The sequence below is a fragment of the Sinocyclocheilus anshuiensis genome, unplaced genomic scaffold (assembly GCF_001515605.1).
Source record: "Sinocyclocheilus anshuiensis isolate Anshui unplaced genomic scaffold, SAMN03320099.WGS_v1.1 scaffold874, whole genome shotgun sequence".
In the NCBI taxonomy this organism is placed as follows: Eukaryota; Metazoa; Chordata; class Actinopteri; order Cypriniformes; family Cyprinidae; genus Sinocyclocheilus; species Sinocyclocheilus anshuiensis.
Genome location: NW_015538065.1, coordinates 741,363 through 760,892, shown reverse-complemented (window position 1 = coordinate 760,892; position 19,530 = coordinate 741,363). Strand labels below are relative to the sequence as shown.

The following is a 19,530-nucleotide window of genomic DNA, read 5'->3' as shown; positions in this document are numbered from 1 at the left end:
GACCCAAAATTGGGTTGAAACAACCCAGCATTTTTTAGAGTGTGGTTTGAGCTGGTCCTTTGCTGGTTTATGCTGGTCTTAAGATGGTCGGACCAGTTTAGGACCAGCACATGACCAGCTAAGCACCAGCATAAACCAGCAAAGGACCAGCTAAAACCAGCATCCCAGCTTCAAAACATACCTAACCAGCATATGCTGTTTTTTTCAATGGGAAATCAAAAAAATAAACCCTACCGACACCATCTAACGTGAGTTTACATAAACGTAAGGCTATATACATACTTATGTCATCCTGGCGCGTTACAAACTTAAGTGTTTTGTCGTTGGGATCATAGCGTTTTTCTTCCCGCTGTTGTTCCGTCATGTTTCTCCAGCAGGTGGTTTACAAATGAAACCTAGGTTAGGCTATATGTTGACAGTGTTTTGTTCTCTTTCCAGTTTGTCACATGGCTTCTCGGCTGAGATTAGATAAAAGTTTGATAGTTTGATTTTTTTATTATTGTTATTATCTAAAGAGCAAAGATATAGGCGAATATGGCCCTATTTATTTTTTTATCAAATAGCCTAGGCTAGGGCGTCAACACTCAAGCATATAAAACGGAAAGTGAAACGTCCGCGGTTCATACGGAGTTTTGCAATAACTTGTTTAGGTGTTCTCCTAAAATGGGAAAGATTTACCAGATCATAGTGGTTGGAATAAAGGGGGAGAAGAAAACGGTCGATGTTGCGACATCAGAGGAAGAATTCAACAAAACGACAATTTTGCAATTCAAAAAGAAAGTTGCAGAAAAATTGCCCGGGCAAGCAGGTAATATCAAATGCTAAAATATGTTAATCAATTTTGTCATAGTCTAATTAAATAGCCTATAGTATACATTATTCTAAAAAAGTTTAAAAATTTATGTTTTATTTCCGATCACGTTTGTAACCGATGGTGAACCCCACATCGTTAAAAATAGTTATACCCTAATTTTAAGCATTTGTGGAGAGCAGAGACTAAGGAAATGTAGCCTACTTTTCTTTTTTCTAATAATCTACTAATACACTCTAAAAAAATGCTGGGTTAAATACAACCCAGTGCTGGGTAAAATAGGGACAAACCCAGCAATTGGGTTGTTTTGACCCAGTGGCTTGGTTACTACCCAGAAGGTTGGGTTAAACATTTAACCCAACCGCTGGGTCAAAACACCCCAATTGCTGGGTTTGTCCCTATTTTACCCAGCACTGGGTTGTATTTAACCCAGCATTTTTTAGAGTGTATTAATTATTTGTTAATAATTAATTATTAATAGCCTAGTAATAAATTCTGTTCGAATGTTTTAACCTTGCTTCTTAAATCTTACCATAGGGGGTGATCCATCGTCCCTGAGGCTGCTGTACACAGATAAACAACTAGAAGACAATGATACGTTTTTAGACCACCAAATCAAGGATCGCTCCACTCTCTTCATGGTCTTACGTCTACCCGGAGGTTTCCAAACATGCTAAGAAGAACCGAGTCCCTGCCGGAATGAAGTCCACCTTAAGGATCTCGTCGACAGGACAACATTTTAAACACAGAGACACTTCTACATTCATTGACTAATGAATCAATTTGTTGTTAGCTAGCCAATGTATAGGCCTATTATGAGTGTGGGATCTGTGGGATATTATGGTCACTGATCTGTCACCTCACATCGGGGATAATCAGTCTTTGAAACCCATCTCAGGAATTTTATCTATAAAGAAAATAATCTTTGATTTTAAGTCTTGTGACTTATGATTGTTAGCCTACTTCTTTGACAAATTAGCCTATTTTACTATTTACGTAGCATATAGGCTACAATGAATAAATCCTGCTTAGTTTTTTTCAAATGAATGATATTATCCTAATAAAATGTGAAATAAAATGATCAATTTTGAATGATGTTCTGCAAAAGTTCTGTCCACTTGACGGTTCGTCGTTACTTTAACGCGCGAATTCGAAAGTAAAACTATAACTTGTCATTTTTCTGGCGAAGTTGGACTGTGCTTTGTCCTCGTTGAATTTCCTGTAGGCTACCAGAAGAAAATGCGACTTTCATCTGAGGTAATTTCGGATGCAAAATATTCGATGCATATTCGAATAGTCTTAATCATTTAATTCACTAGGCTATTAGTATAAAGTCTGTTTAGTCTAAACTTTAGACCAAAGCCAAAAACGACCCTTATTTTTACGCAGAAAACACGCAGTTGTAAATGTGAACTGGTGGATCGACAAGAAGATAATGAATTATAAAACTCTAAAGATATAGCGTTTGGTTACTACCCAGAAGGTTGGGTTAAACATTTAACCCAACCGCTGGGTCAAAACAGCCCAATTGCTGGGTTTGTCCCTATTTTACCCAGCACTGGGTTGTATTTAACCCAGCATTTTTTAGAGTGTATTAATTATTTGTTAATAATTAATTATTAATAGCCTAGTAATAAATTCTGTTCGAATGTTTTAACCTTGCTTCTTAAATCTTACCATAGGGGGTGATCCATCGTCCCTGAGGCTGCTGTACACAGATAAACAACTAGAAGACAATGATACGTTTTTAGACCACCAAATCAAGGATCGCTCCACTCTCTTCATGGTCTTACGTCTACCCGGAGGTTTCCAAACATGCTAAGAAGAACCGAGTCCCTGCCGGAATGAAGTCCACCTTAAGGATCTCGTCGACAGGACAACATTTTAAACACAGAGACACTTCTACATTCATTGACTAATGAATCAATTTGTTGTTAGCTAGCCAATGTATAGGCCTATTATGAGTGTGGGATCTGTGGGATATTATGGTCACTGATCTGTCACCTCACATCGGGGATAATCAGTCTTTGAAACCCATCTCAGGAATTTTATCTATAAAGAAAATAATCTTTGATTTTAAGTCTTGTGACTTATGATTGTTAGCCTACTTCTTTGACAAATTAGCCTATTTTACTATTTACGTAGCATAGGCTACAATGAATAAATCCTGCTTAGTTTTTTTCAAATGAATGATATTATCCTAATAAAATGTGAAATAAAATGATCAATTTTGAATGATGTTCTGCAAAAGTTCTGTCCACTTGACGGTTCGTCGTTACTTTAACGCGCGAATTCGAAAGTAAAACTATAACTTGTCATTTTTCTGGCGAAGTTGGACTGTGCTTTGTCCTCGTTGAATTTCCTGTAGGCTACCAGAAGAAAATGCGACTTTCATCTGAGGTAATTTCGGATGCAAAATATTCGATGCATATTCGAATAGTCTTAATCATTTAATTCACTAGGCTATTAGTATAAAGTCTGTTTAGTCTAAACTTTAGACCAAAGCCAAAAACGACCCTTATTTTTACGCAGAAAACACGCAGTTGTAAATGTGAACTGGTGGATCGACAAGAAGATAATGAATTATAAAACTCTAAAGATATAGCCTACACTAAGATATATTTATGTTACTAAATTAATATAATTGTTTGATAATAATTGTTTAAATTAATATAAAAATAATATAATATAATACAATATAATTTTTTACTTTTGACTCCGAGCAACAAGCAGTGGAGTATTATCGGAAGATTTTAAAAGCAGTGAAGACCCATGCCAAGGTATTTCACGTATTAGCTAAATGTTGCTGTAAATAAGTCTGTTATGCAGACAGATATGCAATAACATTAAATAGCCTATATATCAAAAATGACTTGCATACCAACAGCACAATTCATTTGTTCCAGGCATTTGAAAGGAAAATGAGCAACATAACAAAATTCTGTAAATTTAGCAAGGAAACCAGAGAAACCAACACCTTCATCTCAATACTTCTGTCTATTGATGTTGGAAATTATGAGACTTATGATGTAGTAAGAAGACTAATCATGTCCATCATATGCAAAACAAAGTTTATGTTAGAAATGTTTTTTGTTCTTGGAGACTGTTCATTGCTTTACAGTTGCTTCCCAATAAAACTGAAGGGTGTAATTGTTTTTTTCATGGTGACCCTATAGGAAAACGGTCTGAAAACCTTTAAGCATTCATAACTAGAAGAGGATGACTGGATGTACTGTGATGAATGTGACCAAAAAACAGAAACAGAAACTGTGAGTAAATGAAAATGTAAACATCCATCACTCATTCAGATGACCGTTCTATGAACCTGTCAAAAAAGGAAAGTATGAGTTTTCAACATGTGCTTAAAATGTGCTTTTTCTTTTTTTTCTTGCAATTTTCCCACTCTTGCAGTGGAGTGAAATAGATTAATATCCCTCTGTTCTCACTCTGCATCTGAAGAGGTTTGACTTGATACAAGAAGAATGAATGTCATCTGGATGTACCTCTGTCTACCTCCAAGTACCTCCAATGAGGTATCATTAATAAATCATCATACCAAAGGTAAACTGCTATTTAAAATCAATACAAAATAGTCTAAACATTAAAAACCCTTGTCTGTCTCTGCAGGATAATTGGCCTAAATATTATCTTTATGCCGTTATCAACCATAAGGGTGGATACACTGGTGGACACTACAATGCAATCATCAGATCTTATGAAAATGAAATATGGTACCGTTTTGATGACTGCACTGTAACACATGTACATTTGTTTGTTGGTTTGATTAGCATATAGCTAATTTATATAACAAACTGTACTTATAATTTATTCTTTAATATTCATGTCAATTTTTACAGACTTCAGAAGCATCACTGAAAAAGTGAGTGTTGTTCTCTCTCTCTCGTGATGAATGTGAAAAGTATTTCTTGGAAGTAGTGTTTAGTAGTAAAAAGTATTTTCTTTTTTCTTTGACAGCTCCAATCTAACATACTTGCTGATGTACAGAAAAGGTAAGGGTGAAATACACTAACTCCATTTTTTTTTAAATGTTGATATTTCAGAGACAACAAAGGCTGTAAAATATTCCTTAAAATGTTTATGTTTAGTTTATGTGTATGTGTTGTTCAAAACAGCGGTTCCACATCCTTTAAGGATCCTTCTAATAGGGCCTTCCAGATCTGGGAAAAGTACAGTAGGCAACATCATCCTTGGTGGAAATTACTTTCCTTGTGAAAGTGGATCAGAGACTGTGACCAAAGAGTCCATGGCAAAGACAGTGGAAAAGATCACTGTAGTGGACACTCCAAATCTCTTTTCCCTCGAAGAATTGAGTTGGAGAAAGGAAATGGAAAGATGCATTGAGTTATGTGACCCTGGCCCCAATGTGATTCTCTGGGTCACACCAATATGTACATTTAGCGATCAACAACAAGGTCTTTTCCATGCCTTCAGAAAACGACTAAATTCAGGAGCCACAAAACATATGATGATTATCTTCACAAATGGGAGAAAGCTTGAAAGAATTGAGCAACCCATTGACACATTTATTTCAGAACACAGCAAGCTTGGTAAAGTGGTCCGTAGTTGTCAGAACAGGTACCATGTCATTGACATCACTATTGGTCACAATTACACCCCAGAACTGCTTAAAAAACTTAGCAGGATGGTGGCATCAGAGTATAGCGCAATTTCAAAAAGACAATTAAAGCATTGTACTAGAAGAAGAAGACAAAAATCCATAAAACATTGAAGAGATCAAACGTCCTGAGTCTTACAGACAAAATTACTGAAAAGAAATTGAGTACACAAAAACTGTGAACAATGAGGGAAGATGAAATCATTTGGAATGTGGTGAATCACTGCATGTTTTCAACTTCCTTTTGATTTCCTTTGAATGTTTTTTGTACATTATTGTTTTAAAAACATCTGACTTTGACAAATTAAGTTCTTGAAGAATGCTGATATTAAAATTAACATATATAATCAACATTCATAACAATTAAGCCCTTTCAGAAAATTGAAAATAAACAACATAAATGGAACTAAATGAATCTAATGCTTTAACCAGATATTTATTTGTTTCTTTGTATTAAATGTGTATTCATCTTATACATTTATCATTTTTAACCTTACCTGCTTGCAACAATGACATTCAAATTCAAACAATGTAACAGACATTAGAAATATTTTTTTTTTTTTTTAAAGAATGAATTGAGTCTTTTGATTAATTATCATTCATTGTTGAATTAAGAGAAGAAATAAAGTATGGTCATATTTGCATTTAACATCATTTAGGTCTGAGAGGGTTCAGACTACAAAGACTCATAACAATAATCATGTTAATAGTACCTTTAAAAGTTGATTTATTCGACCGAGTCAACAGGTGTAATGATCAGAGGATGCGAGTTCTGCCCTTTCTTACATTCTCCAGGACTGAAATATGGATAGAGCTTTCCAGGAAAAGACTGCCCAGTGAAAGAATAGATATGATACCTGGCTTCAACATCATAAAAAGAGACCAAACCCTCCTCAAAATCCACAAACACTCCCACTTTCACTGGCTTCTCTTTCAAGGTGAGAGGGACAGGGGGGCTGTCATTCGCTGCATACTCAGTCCTGTTCCTCAGCCATATAGTCCAATATCCATTCTCTGGGTTGAGCCCAATATCCCCTTTTCTGTCAATGCATTCTTTTGCCACACCTAAATCCCACTCCATCGCACTGACTTGAACCTCATAGTAAAATTTCTGTGAGGAGAACCCCTCCTTTCCTAAGACACATGAGCAATAATTAAACCTTTCTGGGGTGTCAGGAATCTTCTGTGACTTGCCTGTATTCCAGACCTTTTTCCCATCGTCAGACAGCATAAGCTCAGGATGAGCTGTGTCAGGGTCAAGTGTCACATCCACTGAAAAATGATATAAAGGTTCATGTAAACTTTTGGCCAAGTCATTATTTCACTTTTAATCATGTAAAACTTTATTTGGTGCTTACAACAAATCAGTATAAAGGATTATTTTCTTTTCTGTTAGTAAAGTTTAAGGCCGCCGATACAATCCTGGTGTGACGTCATCAGGCTAAAACGATGTTTTCTTTGTTATTGAGAAGAAAGTACATTACATATTCATCTAAAAACCGCTCTCAGCAGCATGGGTCATGTCGGGACGTTAGCTATCAGTATCACTGCTCAGGTATTTTAAACTTCTTTTTACCCTTGACCAAAGAATGAAAAGGAACTTCGCAGTGAGTATATCAGGACCTTAAGTCTTATTCACACCAAGGACATATAGTCGAAATCACTTTGAGAATTTTTTTTTTTTCCAGCTGATAAAAGACAAAAACACTGACAGCCAATCAGAATCCATCCTGCTTTAAAGAGCTCAGCCATTTAAAACAGCAGACCATAAAACAGCAGCACATGTTTAAAATAAACAGTTATTGTCCATTGGTGTGGATGCTAATATAGTTATTGTTACCTTTATAAATCACCTTTTTTTGTATGAATGGGCCTTTAGAGTTTAACTGTTAATTTTTAGTAAACTAAATGTAACTTTAAGCAGTCAGATTTACCATACCTGCATAATGTTTTATACTCCGCAGCTCTCTGCCAACTACAACAAGAATGAAAAAAGTCTGATTAAAGAGTGTATGGAGTAAATATGATTGGTTACGTGGTGAATATTTACCGGTTTCTCTCATTTTCTCATCCAGGGCGCTCTGAAGATGTGATATGGTCTTCCTCAGAATACCTCCATGTTCAAGAGTGCTAATGCTGATGTTTTTTGAGCGGTTGGTATATTTGGGGTTGCGCAGGAGGCTAATAATCTACAACAGAGGGGAAAAGGCCCTTAAGCCAAGTGTGCATGTGGCTTCATTTCTTACCATGGTTTGTTGAGAAAGACTGACTTGTGTAAAATCCATAGGATGCGAGAGCTTCTCCAGCTCAGTTTGTCTTCTCTTTAGCTCCACGAGCTCTTCATCTAGCTCTCTGATGAGCTCTTCTCCTCGTCTTTCTGTTTCTTTATGATTTTTCTCTGTGAGCTCATGTAGCTCCGCATTGCTTCTGTCAAAGATGTCCTTAAAAAACACGATGTTCTCTTCAGTCTCCTTCTCATTGGCTTGCTGTTGCGAGTTTAAGAAGAATTCAATGGAAAATCATCACAACACTGTCAAAGCAGGTGCTTACAAAATAAAACTAAATAATCTTGAGGACCTTGAAGTTGATTGACAAAACAAGTTTTCTTCAGAAATAAAATCCTATTAATCAAATCAATGCCACTTACTTTGTTAAACCTCAAAGAATGTTTAATTTCTTTAATCTTCCGTAACTTGTCCTGAATTTTCTGCTGCACCGCAATCTTTTTATTCATCAGCAATTTCTGTGGACAAAGAAATGGATGTAGTATAGCATCAGCATGCAGTTTGTTGAATTTTGTTCATTTTCATAGTTGAGTTGAGTATTCTAGATATACACTGAACAAAATTATAAACGCAACACTTCGAAGGAGATGTGTTGCACTGCGTGAGGCAAATGGTGGTCACACCAGATACTGACTGGTTTTCGGACCCCCCCGGACCCCCCAATACAGTAAAACTGCACAGTTTAGAGTGGCCTTTTATTGTGGCCAGCCTAAGGCACACCTGTGCAATAATCATGCTGTCTAATCAGCATCTTGATATGCCACACCTGTGAGGTGGATGGATTATCTCGGCAAAGGAGAAGTGCTCACTAACACAGATTTAGACAGATTTGTGAACAATATTTGAGAGAAATAGGCCTTTTGTGTACATAGAAAAAGTCTTAGATCTTTGAGTTCAGCTCATGAAAAATGGGGGCAAAAACAAAAGTGTTGCGTTTATAATTTTGTTCAGTGTAATTACCAAACTCTCCTTCTCCAGAGGAACAGTATTATGAGTCCTGTGGTCACTCTCGGTGCAGAACTGACAGATGGCTGTCTGATCATCTCTACAGTAAAGATCCAGAGGTCTTTCATGATTCTTGCAAATGTATTCCTCAAGATTCTTCACAGGGTTAATTAGTTTGTGTTTCATGAGTTTTTCTGCAGTTTTATGGGGCTCCAAGTGAGACTCGCAGAAAGAGGTTCCACAGTGTAAGCATGACTTAATAGCAGTCCGCATTTTTTTCTTTGGGCAACTGTCACAGGACACTTCAGGCTTCTCCTGGACCCGTTTCCTTTTGATGTCCTCTGCAATTTCTTTAATGGTTCTGTTTATGTTAAAATCTTGTTTTGAGTCCAATTCCCTCCCACACAGTGGGCATCTTGGGCATGGACTGTGGTCTCTGTGGCTTCTGATGCAGACCATGCAGAAGTTGTGGCCACAGGAAGTGGTTACAGGGTCAGTGAACACATCCAGACATATGGAACATGTGAGGCTTTTTTTAGACACACTGCTGGAGGAAGCCATGACTTTACAGCTAAAATTATAAACAAAAAACCCTCAGTTATACATCAGTATACATCAGTTATAGTAACTCAATTTAGCAGACAAATAGAAATAGAGGGGAAAAAAACACTTTTCAAGCAAACTTTTCATTAGCTCCAGGATTTCAAATTATAAAAGAAAATTACATGTTTTAAAATGTCAAAATGTCATCCTATAATGCTGTTGTTATTCATGCTAAAAATCTAACAAGCGCATCTGCCATTTTTGTTTTTTTCCATAAATTAAAAAAAAACAATGTCACACTGGTAAATGTTTTGGATTGTTTTAGACAAGTAGTTGTTTATTTATTGTAATTAATAGAGTTAAATATGTGTCTGATGAAGTTGAAAGCATCATAAAGCCATATACCTCTTGTGATGGCAAGTTTGGGTGTGTAGCCCATCAGTTTTGCCTTAGGGTCTATAGTCAAACCTAGCCTAGTCAAGCCTGATTTTCAGGTTTGTAGCATATACGCACATCAAGAATCAATGCCTACGTAACATATTTATCACTTTTCTATTCACCACAATTAAAATGCACAAAGGTCCACGGCACACACACTCCAAGACAACTTTGTGAAATCGTTCGTAAAACCATTGCTAAACTGTCTTCACAATGCAGTGCATCAATTTACCATAAAGCTTGTCCATGTCTAATCAAATTAAGTCTAATCAAATGTATTCTGGTCTACACACTTACCCTTCAGTGATGGATTCAGTCGCTTAATCGTCAATCGTCATCCAAAGAAAGAAGACATCAACAGCTGAATCACATTCAATCGCAACAAAACTGGAAACTTGGACGATCAAGATTGAAAACTAGGAATGACTTCTTGGCGAGCGCAGCCAATGAAGCTGCTGTAATTTGCATGTATTTGCATCTGAAGCCTCCAAGCATCTAATTTATCATATGTTTTAGACCTAATTGATTTACTAACTCAACCCTGCAGTAGGCCTATTTCTCACAACTCAACAAGGATGTGCATTTGTTGTGCCAGTTTCGGATTACAAGATCCATGATTTCACCAAAGCAGGTATGGAGAGAAGGGTATACATGCAGCCTGGAGATTTCCAAATGGGGGCGGGAACTAGTGATGTGTCGTTCGCGAACGAGCCGGCTCTAGGAGCCGATTCTTTGTAGCGAACGAGAAGAGCCGACTCCCGTCGGGGAGAGCCGAATCTTCAGCCGGAGCCTTCTATTTTAGCACAATTTAGCAATTGTGAATGGTTTGTGTGTTGGTTAGAAATTTTTTATTTAGTGTTATTAAAAAAGCCCTATTTTTATGCATTTTTTCGTTACAAAAAAAAATAAAAAATACACATGCGGCTAATGTAGTTTCGCGTTCACAACGAAACACACAGCGCCTTCACGACATGGCGGCGGCGGCAACAACAATACTACAGCGAGAATAAAAGTTATGCCTTCTTTCTTTGCGTGAACATTTGGGCGGCTTTATGCAAATCTTCCCACATCGTGACGTAGATATGTGGGGGGGTGTTAGAACGAGCTGTTTTAGGTAGGTGTGGCTGACTCTTAACTTTTATAAAGAATATCTCTTTGGATTTGAGACTTTAGTCTTTGCAACTTTACAGACCTTCGTTATGCACCAAGAGCTTGTAACACTCCAAAGAGAAAGGAAAAATTTAAATCGCATCATATGACCCCTTTAAAACAAAGTGATAGAGTAAAATCTTTCCCCTGCCCTGCGCTGGGACGGCTCGCGGGAGAGCTCGTGGGTGATTCTCGTTTATATCATGAAGCAGAGGTTCAAACTCCAGTCCAAACACCACTGGCCAAGAGCTTTGGGCTCTGCTCTCACGGAGAATATTTATTTATATCGCATATTTTATTTTAGATCAACTAGAAACGATGTTTAACTTATACAGTTTTATTTTGAAATGTAAGTCAATAACAATTGGCCGAAGCCAGAGCCAATGGTTAAAGTTTTTGCGCGAGGAGACCCCGACCCATTTTGGAGGTTCTGCCCACTTTTGGAGTTCACGCCCCATTTTGGAGATCTCCGGTCTTTAGTTATATCTACTTGGGTATAGACAGATTTACAAAACCACTTTCCTTGACTATTAGCTACACACTGTATTTCATGAACTCAAAGGAAAATTTCTTATTAAAACGTAAACACCTGCACATAGAATATAACAGTATTGAGAAGTCATGTTCGTTTAAATAAAAACGAAACGAAAAGCATGGCTTTATTTTACAAGACCATAAAACCAGCAACTGTTTAGTGAGTTGAGACAAACCCTTATTCAGGTGCATGGTATATCTGAGAAAAACGTAGGTTATTTTTTTTTTAACTAAAGTGTAGCATATGTAAGCAAGCCTCAAAGCCTCATTCCATCTGCTAATTTCAAAGACAGATAACACAGCCTCCAACGTGTTTTTCAGGGATCACAGTGTTGCTGGTTTCTGTTTTACATTACAAGAAATCAAACTTTACAGCTGAGTGGTTACAAGAAATGATATCTGGGTCTATCTAGGTCAGCTCTATCAAACTAACAGGTCAACATAAATTATGTAACTTGGCATGTAAACTGTTCAGAATTTATTTATAATTTAAACATAAATAAATAAAATTAATAAAAATTTAATACATCATGTTCACAGTAAAGTACATGATCCAGATGTTTACTTTCGTGATTTGATGGTCATAATATTTCATAAATAATATTTCAATATCTTGTCCTCTTTTTTTCCAAATAAATTGTAGGAAAATAGTATATTTTAACATGGAGAACCTTACTTAAGTATGCATTTATAGAGCTAGATCATTTGATTGCATCAATCCTTTAATCAATTGTTTTTAACTTTATTTGTAAAGAATTCTGGGTTAGGGGTGGGCAAGTCAAGTTTCAAGCTGGACAAGCTAAATTGTTTATTTTCATAATCAAGGATTATATGAACATGCAAACTCATTAAAATGTCAATAAATCCTTGTTTTCTTCAAGCACGAACTCCTGAGATGACAATAAAGAGATGCATAAATCGTGTTAATGAGGTCAGAAGTTGTGGTTGCTGTGTCCTACAACCCAGGGAAGAGGTAGAATCTCTTAGATAATGTTGTTCTTTCCTTGCATGGCATTTGATCAGGATGTGACATCTTAAACTTCTTAAGGACCTGTTTCAAAAATAAAAATAAATATCACAACATAAACCACACATGAGCCTAAAAAAACCCATAAAATATAAAAAAGAAAAAAAAATTCTTTATTCTAGACCTTATTGTTACTGATATGCAATACTACTGATAGCGATACTAAATAACAAGGAAAAGTAAACATTAACTATTCAATCAAACATAAAAAAACATATCAGCATTGATGTCTACAGACTGACGTCTGTCTTGCTAAACAATGTGACTTTGCCTTTCTGAAGAGCTCCTCGATGTCGTCCTGGTGGGCATGCTGATTAAATATTTCCACAATGTCTTGGATGAAATGTGAGCCTTTCTTTTTGTTTCTGTAGGACACAGTATCTGTATAGAGAATACAAATTTTGACTTGCACTGTTTGACTGAACATCATCGCTTGGATGCAAATCAAATAAAACATAATTCGAACACATTTTTAAAACTGTATAGTCAGCATTAAAGTGACACTTTACCCAAAAATGAAAATCCTATCATCATTTACACACCCTCATGTCGTTCCAAATCTGTATGAATTTCTTTCTGCTGCTGAACACCAAAGAAAATATTTGGAAAAATGTGGGTAACCAAACTGTTCCTGGTTCCCATTGACTTCAATAGTATTTTTTCCCCCATACTATAGAAGTTAATGGGAAACAGCAACTGTTCGGTCACATTCTTCAAATATTATTTTGTGTTAGGAGAGGAATGAAACTCAAACGGATTTGGAACTTGAGGGTAAGTAAATGATGACAGAATTTTAACTTTTGGGTGAACTATCCTATGTATGTCACTCCAATAAATAATTTTTTTGTGTGTTTCATGTAATATTATAGTAAATGGAGCGGAACAATGTAAGGAAATATCTACCTGGAGTACAGGATCTCAGGCAGCAGAAGTCCTTTTCACGGTGCTCTTTTGCTCTGTTGCGTCTTGGCACAGCGTCCTGGACATCCACACTGCCTTCATCTATAACATGAGGGCGGCATTTGCCAAAGAATGTTGCTTGAAATGGATGAGGCTCTGACCAATCAAATATGACAACATTTTAAATAGTTGAGTTGAACAACAATTTTTTTTATTTTCTAAAATAGTATTTTGTAACTCACCACCCCTACACGCTTGGATAAGGATGATTTTTGGCTTGTCCCTCAATCTAGCAGAGTTCGGAGTGTTCAAGCAATTAAAAATTTCATCTGCTCGAAAAGCGTCCTCTTCATCTTCATTCTCGAAAGAGTCAAAAACCCCACAGATTCCACTGGCATCTCCATGGGACATCAACACCACAAAGCAGCTGTCCGATTCAGCGTGTTCCTCTCGCTGGGCGAAGTCTCGCATGGCAGCAAGCATACCCTGAACACCAGACCATCAATATCAAAAATTAAAAAAAAAACTAAAAAAAAGTTGGCTTATTTGGCTTAAATACACTTGAATGCACCTGTGCACTGAGGTCTCTGAGTGTGATCACAGTGTAACCCAGACCTTTAAGCAGCACTTCCATACTCAGCTCATCCTTGTCTGCCCCGGTCCTGTCATTTAAGTTTTTAAATTCTACATTGTTGATAAGCAGTGCCAAACGTTTTCTGTCCTTGGATTTGTCTTTCATTGGGTATATCTTGACAGAGAAGAAAAAAATGTTATTATTATGAATTTGCACATAATATTTAAACATCAAACAAGACACAATAAAAAAAATACAACAAACACATAGTACTTTCTCTATTGTCCAGCATTTGTTTTAGAGTAGCCATTTTCAATTATTGTGATATATACAACATAACTTACATCGTCTCCCTTTTCTTGAAGCATTTTCTTTTTAAACTCAGGTTTGCATGGTATAAGTGGATCTGAAGTTCTCTGTTCGGATACAACAAAATCATAATTATGTTGTCAGAAAAGATTATATGTTTCATAAAACACCTTTATTTGGTCAATTAAGTTAGATTTTATTTACCACTCTCTGTCCACAGCCATTATTGTCACACCGCACCGCATTATTGGCCGGCCCCTTCCATTCCCTGCGGCAGTTCCAGCAGAAGTAGTAATTTCGTTTCAGGTTGGCCGTGCATATAGTGCAGTGTACACACAGGTTACCTCGATCTCGTCTTTCCACATGAGACTGACATCCTGGACACTGCAGCATTGACAAGCAGATGCATTTTGGATGCTATCGATGCTATATGAGCTGGACGTTGACATCACTGAATCAATGATGAACTGCCTTTAACTGAAAATTGAGTGTTTACTATTGTCCTGTTGCATCATTGACACACTGTTTTCCTAATTAACACTGTACAGTTGCTTTGACACAATCTGTATTGTTAAAAGCGCTATATAAATAAAGGTGACTTGACTTGTTGTGTAAGAGGCCATATGCATGCAAACAGCAGACAAAATGATATATCTTACGGCTTTAAAGTCAAACAGTCTTCTAGCAACCAGAGCAGCGAGATTCTCCTCTAGGAATTCCCGTTGTTTGTCTGTCAGTGGTATCAGCTGAGAGATGTCCTGATAAGAGAGATTTACACTGCAGGATTTCCCCTGAACATTATAGCCAGGGCAAGAAAATGCAGTCTTTTTCTGAAAGACAAGAACCAGTTGAACATATAATTGTAGCACAGGCATCAAACTCAGTCAATATGTGAACAGTGTAAATAATATACACCAACCTGTTTAAGATAATACTTGAACCAAGCAACAACATAGTCTTTCGGCATTCGATGACCACAGGGCAATGCAACTGATAACAACAACAACAACAAAATACTTTACAAAGTACACACATAAGCCAAATGCTGAAATCACCCTTATTAGAATCTGATCGATGGAAATAGGTGGTCAACTCACCAAAGTCCACTCTTTCATTTGATGGCCTTACTTCAGAATTACGACCTGATTCCCCAATATGCTGTTTGTGGATATCTGGATTTTAACAATTTAACAATACTATATTTTTCTTTTTTCCTCTGAAACTTCTTTTTAAAGTTAGTGATGGTCAATTTCACTTTCGGTTTTGCTATCGTTGTTATTTTTTATATTCCAGTACTTCAAATCAAATAATCTTATTTTTAGCATTATTTGTAACACATCAAGAAATATTTAAATGGGGGAAAAAATTATAAAAGTCAATACTCAAGTGTTCGAAGACTCTTGCTATCGCGGCGTCTTCTTCCAAATCTTCATCCCAGTTACCATCTTCCGTCATTTTTACGTTTAAAATTAAGTTATATATTTTTCCTATAACGTTACTAAACTACAGACGAGATTCCCTGAAGAACCCCAATGATGTCCTCAGCCGGAGCACACACAGACATCAAGCAAGCCTTCAGTGTATATGGTTTTATTTGAAAGGCGGAGTTGCAAAAGCGTATTGTCCCTTTGCGCTTCCCGTACAATGTGTTTATTCAATCCAAGATGTCTGCGCTCAGGGGCAGAGTGGTCACGGAATGTCTTACAACATGTATTTTTCGACAAACAGGCACAGCGACCATTTCCACTCTTCCTATTGTTATGACAAGGAATAAGGTGAGTGGCATGTTGATCTGTTTTAATTCGCTGCCCACAATACGCGAAAACGGAGTACTTCACAATGACGTGACTTTGACCTAAGCTAAATAACGTTAGCATAGCTGAGGTTGTGCAGATTAGACCCGGTGTTCTCGTCTCTTAACTTTATCTTCAAAACACTTTATTTCAAAATTAAGTAACATTAGGTTTATTCTTAACATAAAAGCTATTTATCTGATTGTTGATGAATCGCTATGTTGCCTAGTAGCAAGGTGTCATGGTCTGTGTTATGTAGTGGGATCAATCAAAGTACATTTCATGTGATATATTTGAGTGTGTGAGAGTGTGTGAGAGTGTGTGTGTGTGTGTGTGTGTGTGTGTGTGTGTGTGTGGGGTTTGTATTATGATGTACATTTAATGTAGAATAACAACATAATGTGACTGATTGCTCACTTCCCTTACAAATTGTCTGAAACTATTTAACTTAGATCAGTGGTTCTCATCCAGGAGGCAGGGGCCCTCTAGGGCATGCATATATATATATATATATATAAATTATTCATATAATTACTATAATTATTCATATATTTATATTGTTGATATATTAATTAATTATCTATCTTACTTAAAATGCTACCAAAAAAATTGAGATAAAGTAAACTAAACAAAATATTCGAAAACTAAAATCAGTAAACAAAAGTCATATTTATTTTTTCTCATCAATAACTGTTGTTTTTCATTCAAGAAGAGTTTGTGACGCTTCTGCAGTCATGGAATGAATTGTCGCTAATTAATTGATCTATACTGACACCCATTTTTGTTAATAATATATTATACTTAATTATAGGTATAGTATATGTTTTACTCTTCCATCAAATTGCTTGTGATGTTCTTGATAACAGTGAAAATAACAGTAAATGAATAAATGTAAATATCCCAAACAAGCCTATTGTTTGTAGCTTATTGTATTTTTAAAAAGCCTGTGTTTGATGGTGCATTCTGACTTTGTTCTCTGAATTCTGTCTTGTTGCAGTGGTTTGTACCGAGATCACATCTTCACACTGGCAGAGGAAGTAGGGGTCCTCTAGTTAGGGCACTTCTTGGCTGTCCCAATCATGGCAAGTTCCTGCTGGTCAGTGCTGTGGCGGTCAGACACAGCAGCTCACAGGTGGGTTTCTCAAAACAAGTTTTATTACAGTGGCAGAGCATTTCTGCTACTTTTGTACTCTTTTCCATTAATCTCAATTAAATTAAACAGGTCTCTGAAGATCCTTTCGTGAATTGACTTCTGTGATAGATTAAGAATTATTTTGCATATTTTACAGGTGACAGAAACCGTGCAGAGCATTTCAACTCCAGTTGAACCTGTAGATGCTGCAGTATCTGTGCCAGTCTCCATTCCAAGTCCTTCTGCTGACCCCGCCCCCGCAGTCACACCACCAATCACAGAGCAGGTGACCGAGGCTCCTCTCACTGCATTGGATGTTTTGCAGGAGGTTGGAGCTGAAGCCAGCCTATCAGAGCTCGGCCTGGGCAGTCACACTCCTGTGGGCCTGATCCAGAATCTCCTGGAGTTTATGCATGTTAGCATTGGGATGCCATGGTGGGGGGCCATTGTTGCAGGTAAAAATGTGTTTATAATGAGTGTAATTTATTATTATCTTTTTAAATCCATTCAACAGCCTTTAGTCTTGTTGCATCTTTTGTTTTAAAGCAATACAAACCACTTAGTCAGTCTTCAGAGATTACAAAAAACTGACAACGATAAATCTGTACATTATTAAATGTAATATTTCCATTCTATTTGTCTGGTTCTCTGTAGAATAATTGTACTTGTTGAATATCCACCTGCATGTGCTATTTAAAAAAACATTTATTTGGAATTCATATTCTCTCTTTTTGTGTGTGTGTGTGTGTGTGTGTGTGTGTGTGTAATTTATTGATTTATTCATTCATTTATTTTAATTTACCATAACGTTCTGTCTGTTTCTCTCAGGCACCATTTTAGCTCGGTGTGTTGTGTTCCCAGTCATTGTAAAGGGACAGAGAGAAGCAGCCAAACTGAACAACGTCATGCCAGAAATGACCAAGCTCACCACCCGCATGAACGAAGCCAAACAGAGTGGTAACAAATTTGATTGTAAGTGTCTCATGTTCTTTGTATACCGTTTTCTTTCTCTTTTTCTGCCTTTGTTATATTGTCAGAGTGTATAAATGATTGTATCTTTTTCTATCCTCTGGTGTTTTTTAATGTCTAGTCCCCATTCTAGTCTTTTTAGTAATGGATTACACTGTTGTTTTGAATTATTTTTAAATTTAAATTTAAAATGACAAATTTTCTTTCTCCAGTTTCTAAAGCATACACTGACTTGATGATGTTTCAGAAGAAACATGACGTGAACCCTTTGCGTGGGTTTCTAGTGCCCATGGTACAGGTCAGTGACTTGAAATGCTTTTATTATTGTGAATAATTTTTTACGTGTCAAGATCAAATAAGTTGGTTAGTCAGGTGGTGCTTAGTAATCATATATACCTTTTCATGCCCTTTACTCTTCAGGCTCCAATCTTCATCTCTTTCTTCATTGCCTTGCGTAAGATGGCATATCTCCCCGTACCAAGTTTGCAGACTGGCGGTCTCTGGTGGTTCACAGACCTAACCGCAGCTGATCCATTTTACATTCTCCCCATTGCCGTGACTGGCACTATGTTTGCCATCTTAGAGGTAATTGTTTAATGAATAGTTAATGAACATTTTTTTTAAATTTACCATTAACTGACTGTCATGTCATTCCAAAACCATTTGAATTACTTTCTCTAATGGAGCAAATATTTAAAATATTTTGAAGAAGCTTTTTTTTTACATACAATGAAAGCATATTGTGACTTTTTTTTTTTTAAACAAAAATCACCATATTTCTACATTGTACATGTTACATTTTAAAACATTTAGATTTTGGACTATATCTCACACAAAGTTATTGTATGGCTTCAGAAACTAAAAACGTTGTGTGGACCATATTAAAGGGATAGTTCACCCAAAAATGAAAAATGTTTATCTGCTTACCCCCAGGGCATCCAAGATGTGGGTGACTTTGTTTCTTCAGTAGAACACAAACGAAGATTTTTAACTCAAACCGTTGCAGTCTGTCAGTCATATAATGGAAGTGAATGGGAATCACGGCTTTGAGAGTCAAAAAAACATACACAAACAAAACCAAATTAACGAAATGATCAGTCTGTGCAAGTAACTGAACAGTATTTTTATCGTTTTTTTACCTCTGATGGACTGCAATGTCTGAACTGTCCTGAGCGCGTCCTCGACAGCCGGCGCGAGAGCGTCTTCTTGCTTGGCAAATGGACCATTGACACTCTATCTACAATCTCAATTAGGAGCGTCAATGGTCCATTTGAGAGACAGGTGGTGGTAATGCACTTATTAGTCTGAGATCTGCCATAAAGCAAGAAGAAGACGCGAACGCGCTCAGGACAGTTCGGACATTGCGGTGAATCAGGTAAAAAACAATATAAATACTGTTCAGTTACTTGCACAGACGGATCGTTTCATGTCTTTACACATCAATGTATCGTCACGAGCCGCAGGGTTTAATTTGGTTTTGTTTGT

At 36.8% G+C, this 19,530-nt stretch overlaps 5 protein-coding genes and 1 pseudogene across 5 annotated transcripts in view; 3 read left to right on the top strand and 3 right to left on the bottom strand.

The window, feature by feature from the left end:
- The window catches only part of LOC107683569 (uncharacterized), a 3,479-nt gene extending 3,100 nt beyond the window's left edge, over positions 1-379 (bottom strand). The window contains exon 1 of the mRNA XM_016479644.1: positions 283-379. Within this exon, the coding sequence (XP_016335130.1) occupies positions 283-364 (82 nt within the window). The 5' untranslated portion in view covers positions 365-379. The remainder of the gene's footprint in view (positions 1-282) is intronic.
- A 137-nt stretch (positions 380-516) lies between these two features.
- LOC107683588 (ubiquitin-like) lies at positions 517-1,765 on the top strand. The gene is made up of 2 exons (XM_016479661.1): positions 517-808; positions 1,349-1,765. The coding sequence occupies exons 1-2, from the start codon at positions 664-666 to the stop codon at positions 1,486-1,488; spliced, it is 285 nt and encodes a 94-aa protein (XP_016335147.1). The 5' UTR covers positions 517-663; the 3' UTR covers positions 1,489-1,765.
- A 1,428-nt stretch (positions 1,766-3,193) lies between these two features.
- On the top strand, positions 3,194-5,926 carry LOC107683568 (uncharacterized; annotated as a pseudogene).
- Positions 5,927-6,074: 148 nt separating this feature from the next.
- LOC107683524 (E3 ubiquitin-protein ligase TRIM39-like) lies at positions 6,075-10,311 on the bottom strand. The gene is made up of 7 exons (XM_016479583.1): positions 9,956-10,311; positions 8,693-9,248; positions 8,095-8,190; positions 7,718-7,933; positions 7,498-7,636; positions 7,387-7,422; positions 6,075-6,719 (listed from the first exon to the last, which is right to left on the bottom strand). The coding sequence occupies exons 2-7, from the start codon at positions 9,236-9,238 to the stop codon at positions 6,175-6,177; spliced, it is 1,578 nt and encodes a 525-aa protein (XP_016335069.1). The 5' UTR covers positions 9,239-9,248; positions 9,956-10,311; the 3' UTR covers positions 6,075-6,174.
- A 1,565-nt stretch (positions 10,312-11,876) lies between these two features.
- On the bottom strand, positions 11,877-15,722 carry LOC107683527 (caspase-1-A-like). The gene is made up of 11 exons (XM_016479586.1): positions 15,534-15,722; positions 15,249-15,323; positions 15,071-15,141; positions 14,811-14,981; positions 14,356-14,535; positions 14,187-14,258; positions 13,840-14,016; positions 13,511-13,754; positions 13,272-13,370; positions 12,640-12,749; positions 11,877-12,392 (listed from the first exon to the last, which is right to left on the bottom strand). Exons 1-11 carry the CDS (start codon positions 15,604-15,606, stop codon positions 12,297-12,299), a joined length of 1,368 nt encoding a protein of 455 aa, XP_016335072.1. The 5' UTR covers positions 15,607-15,722; the 3' UTR covers positions 11,877-12,296.
- Positions 15,723-15,779: 57 nt separating this feature from the next.
- The window catches only part of oxa1l (OXA1L mitochondrial inner membrane protein), a 5,674-nt gene continuing 1,923 nt past the window's right edge, over positions 15,780-19,530 (top strand). Inside the window, exons 1-6 of the mRNA XM_016479585.1 lie at positions 15,780-15,926; positions 16,942-17,076; positions 17,234-17,531; positions 17,905-18,048; positions 18,258-18,343; positions 18,466-18,630. Coding sequence (XP_016335071.1) covers positions 15,816-15,926; positions 16,942-17,076; positions 17,234-17,531; positions 17,905-18,048; positions 18,258-18,343; positions 18,466-18,630 — 939 coding nt within the window. The 5' untranslated portion in view covers positions 15,780-15,815. The remainder of the gene's footprint in view (positions 15,927-16,941; positions 17,077-17,233; positions 17,532-17,904; positions 18,049-18,257; positions 18,344-18,465; positions 18,631-19,530) is intronic.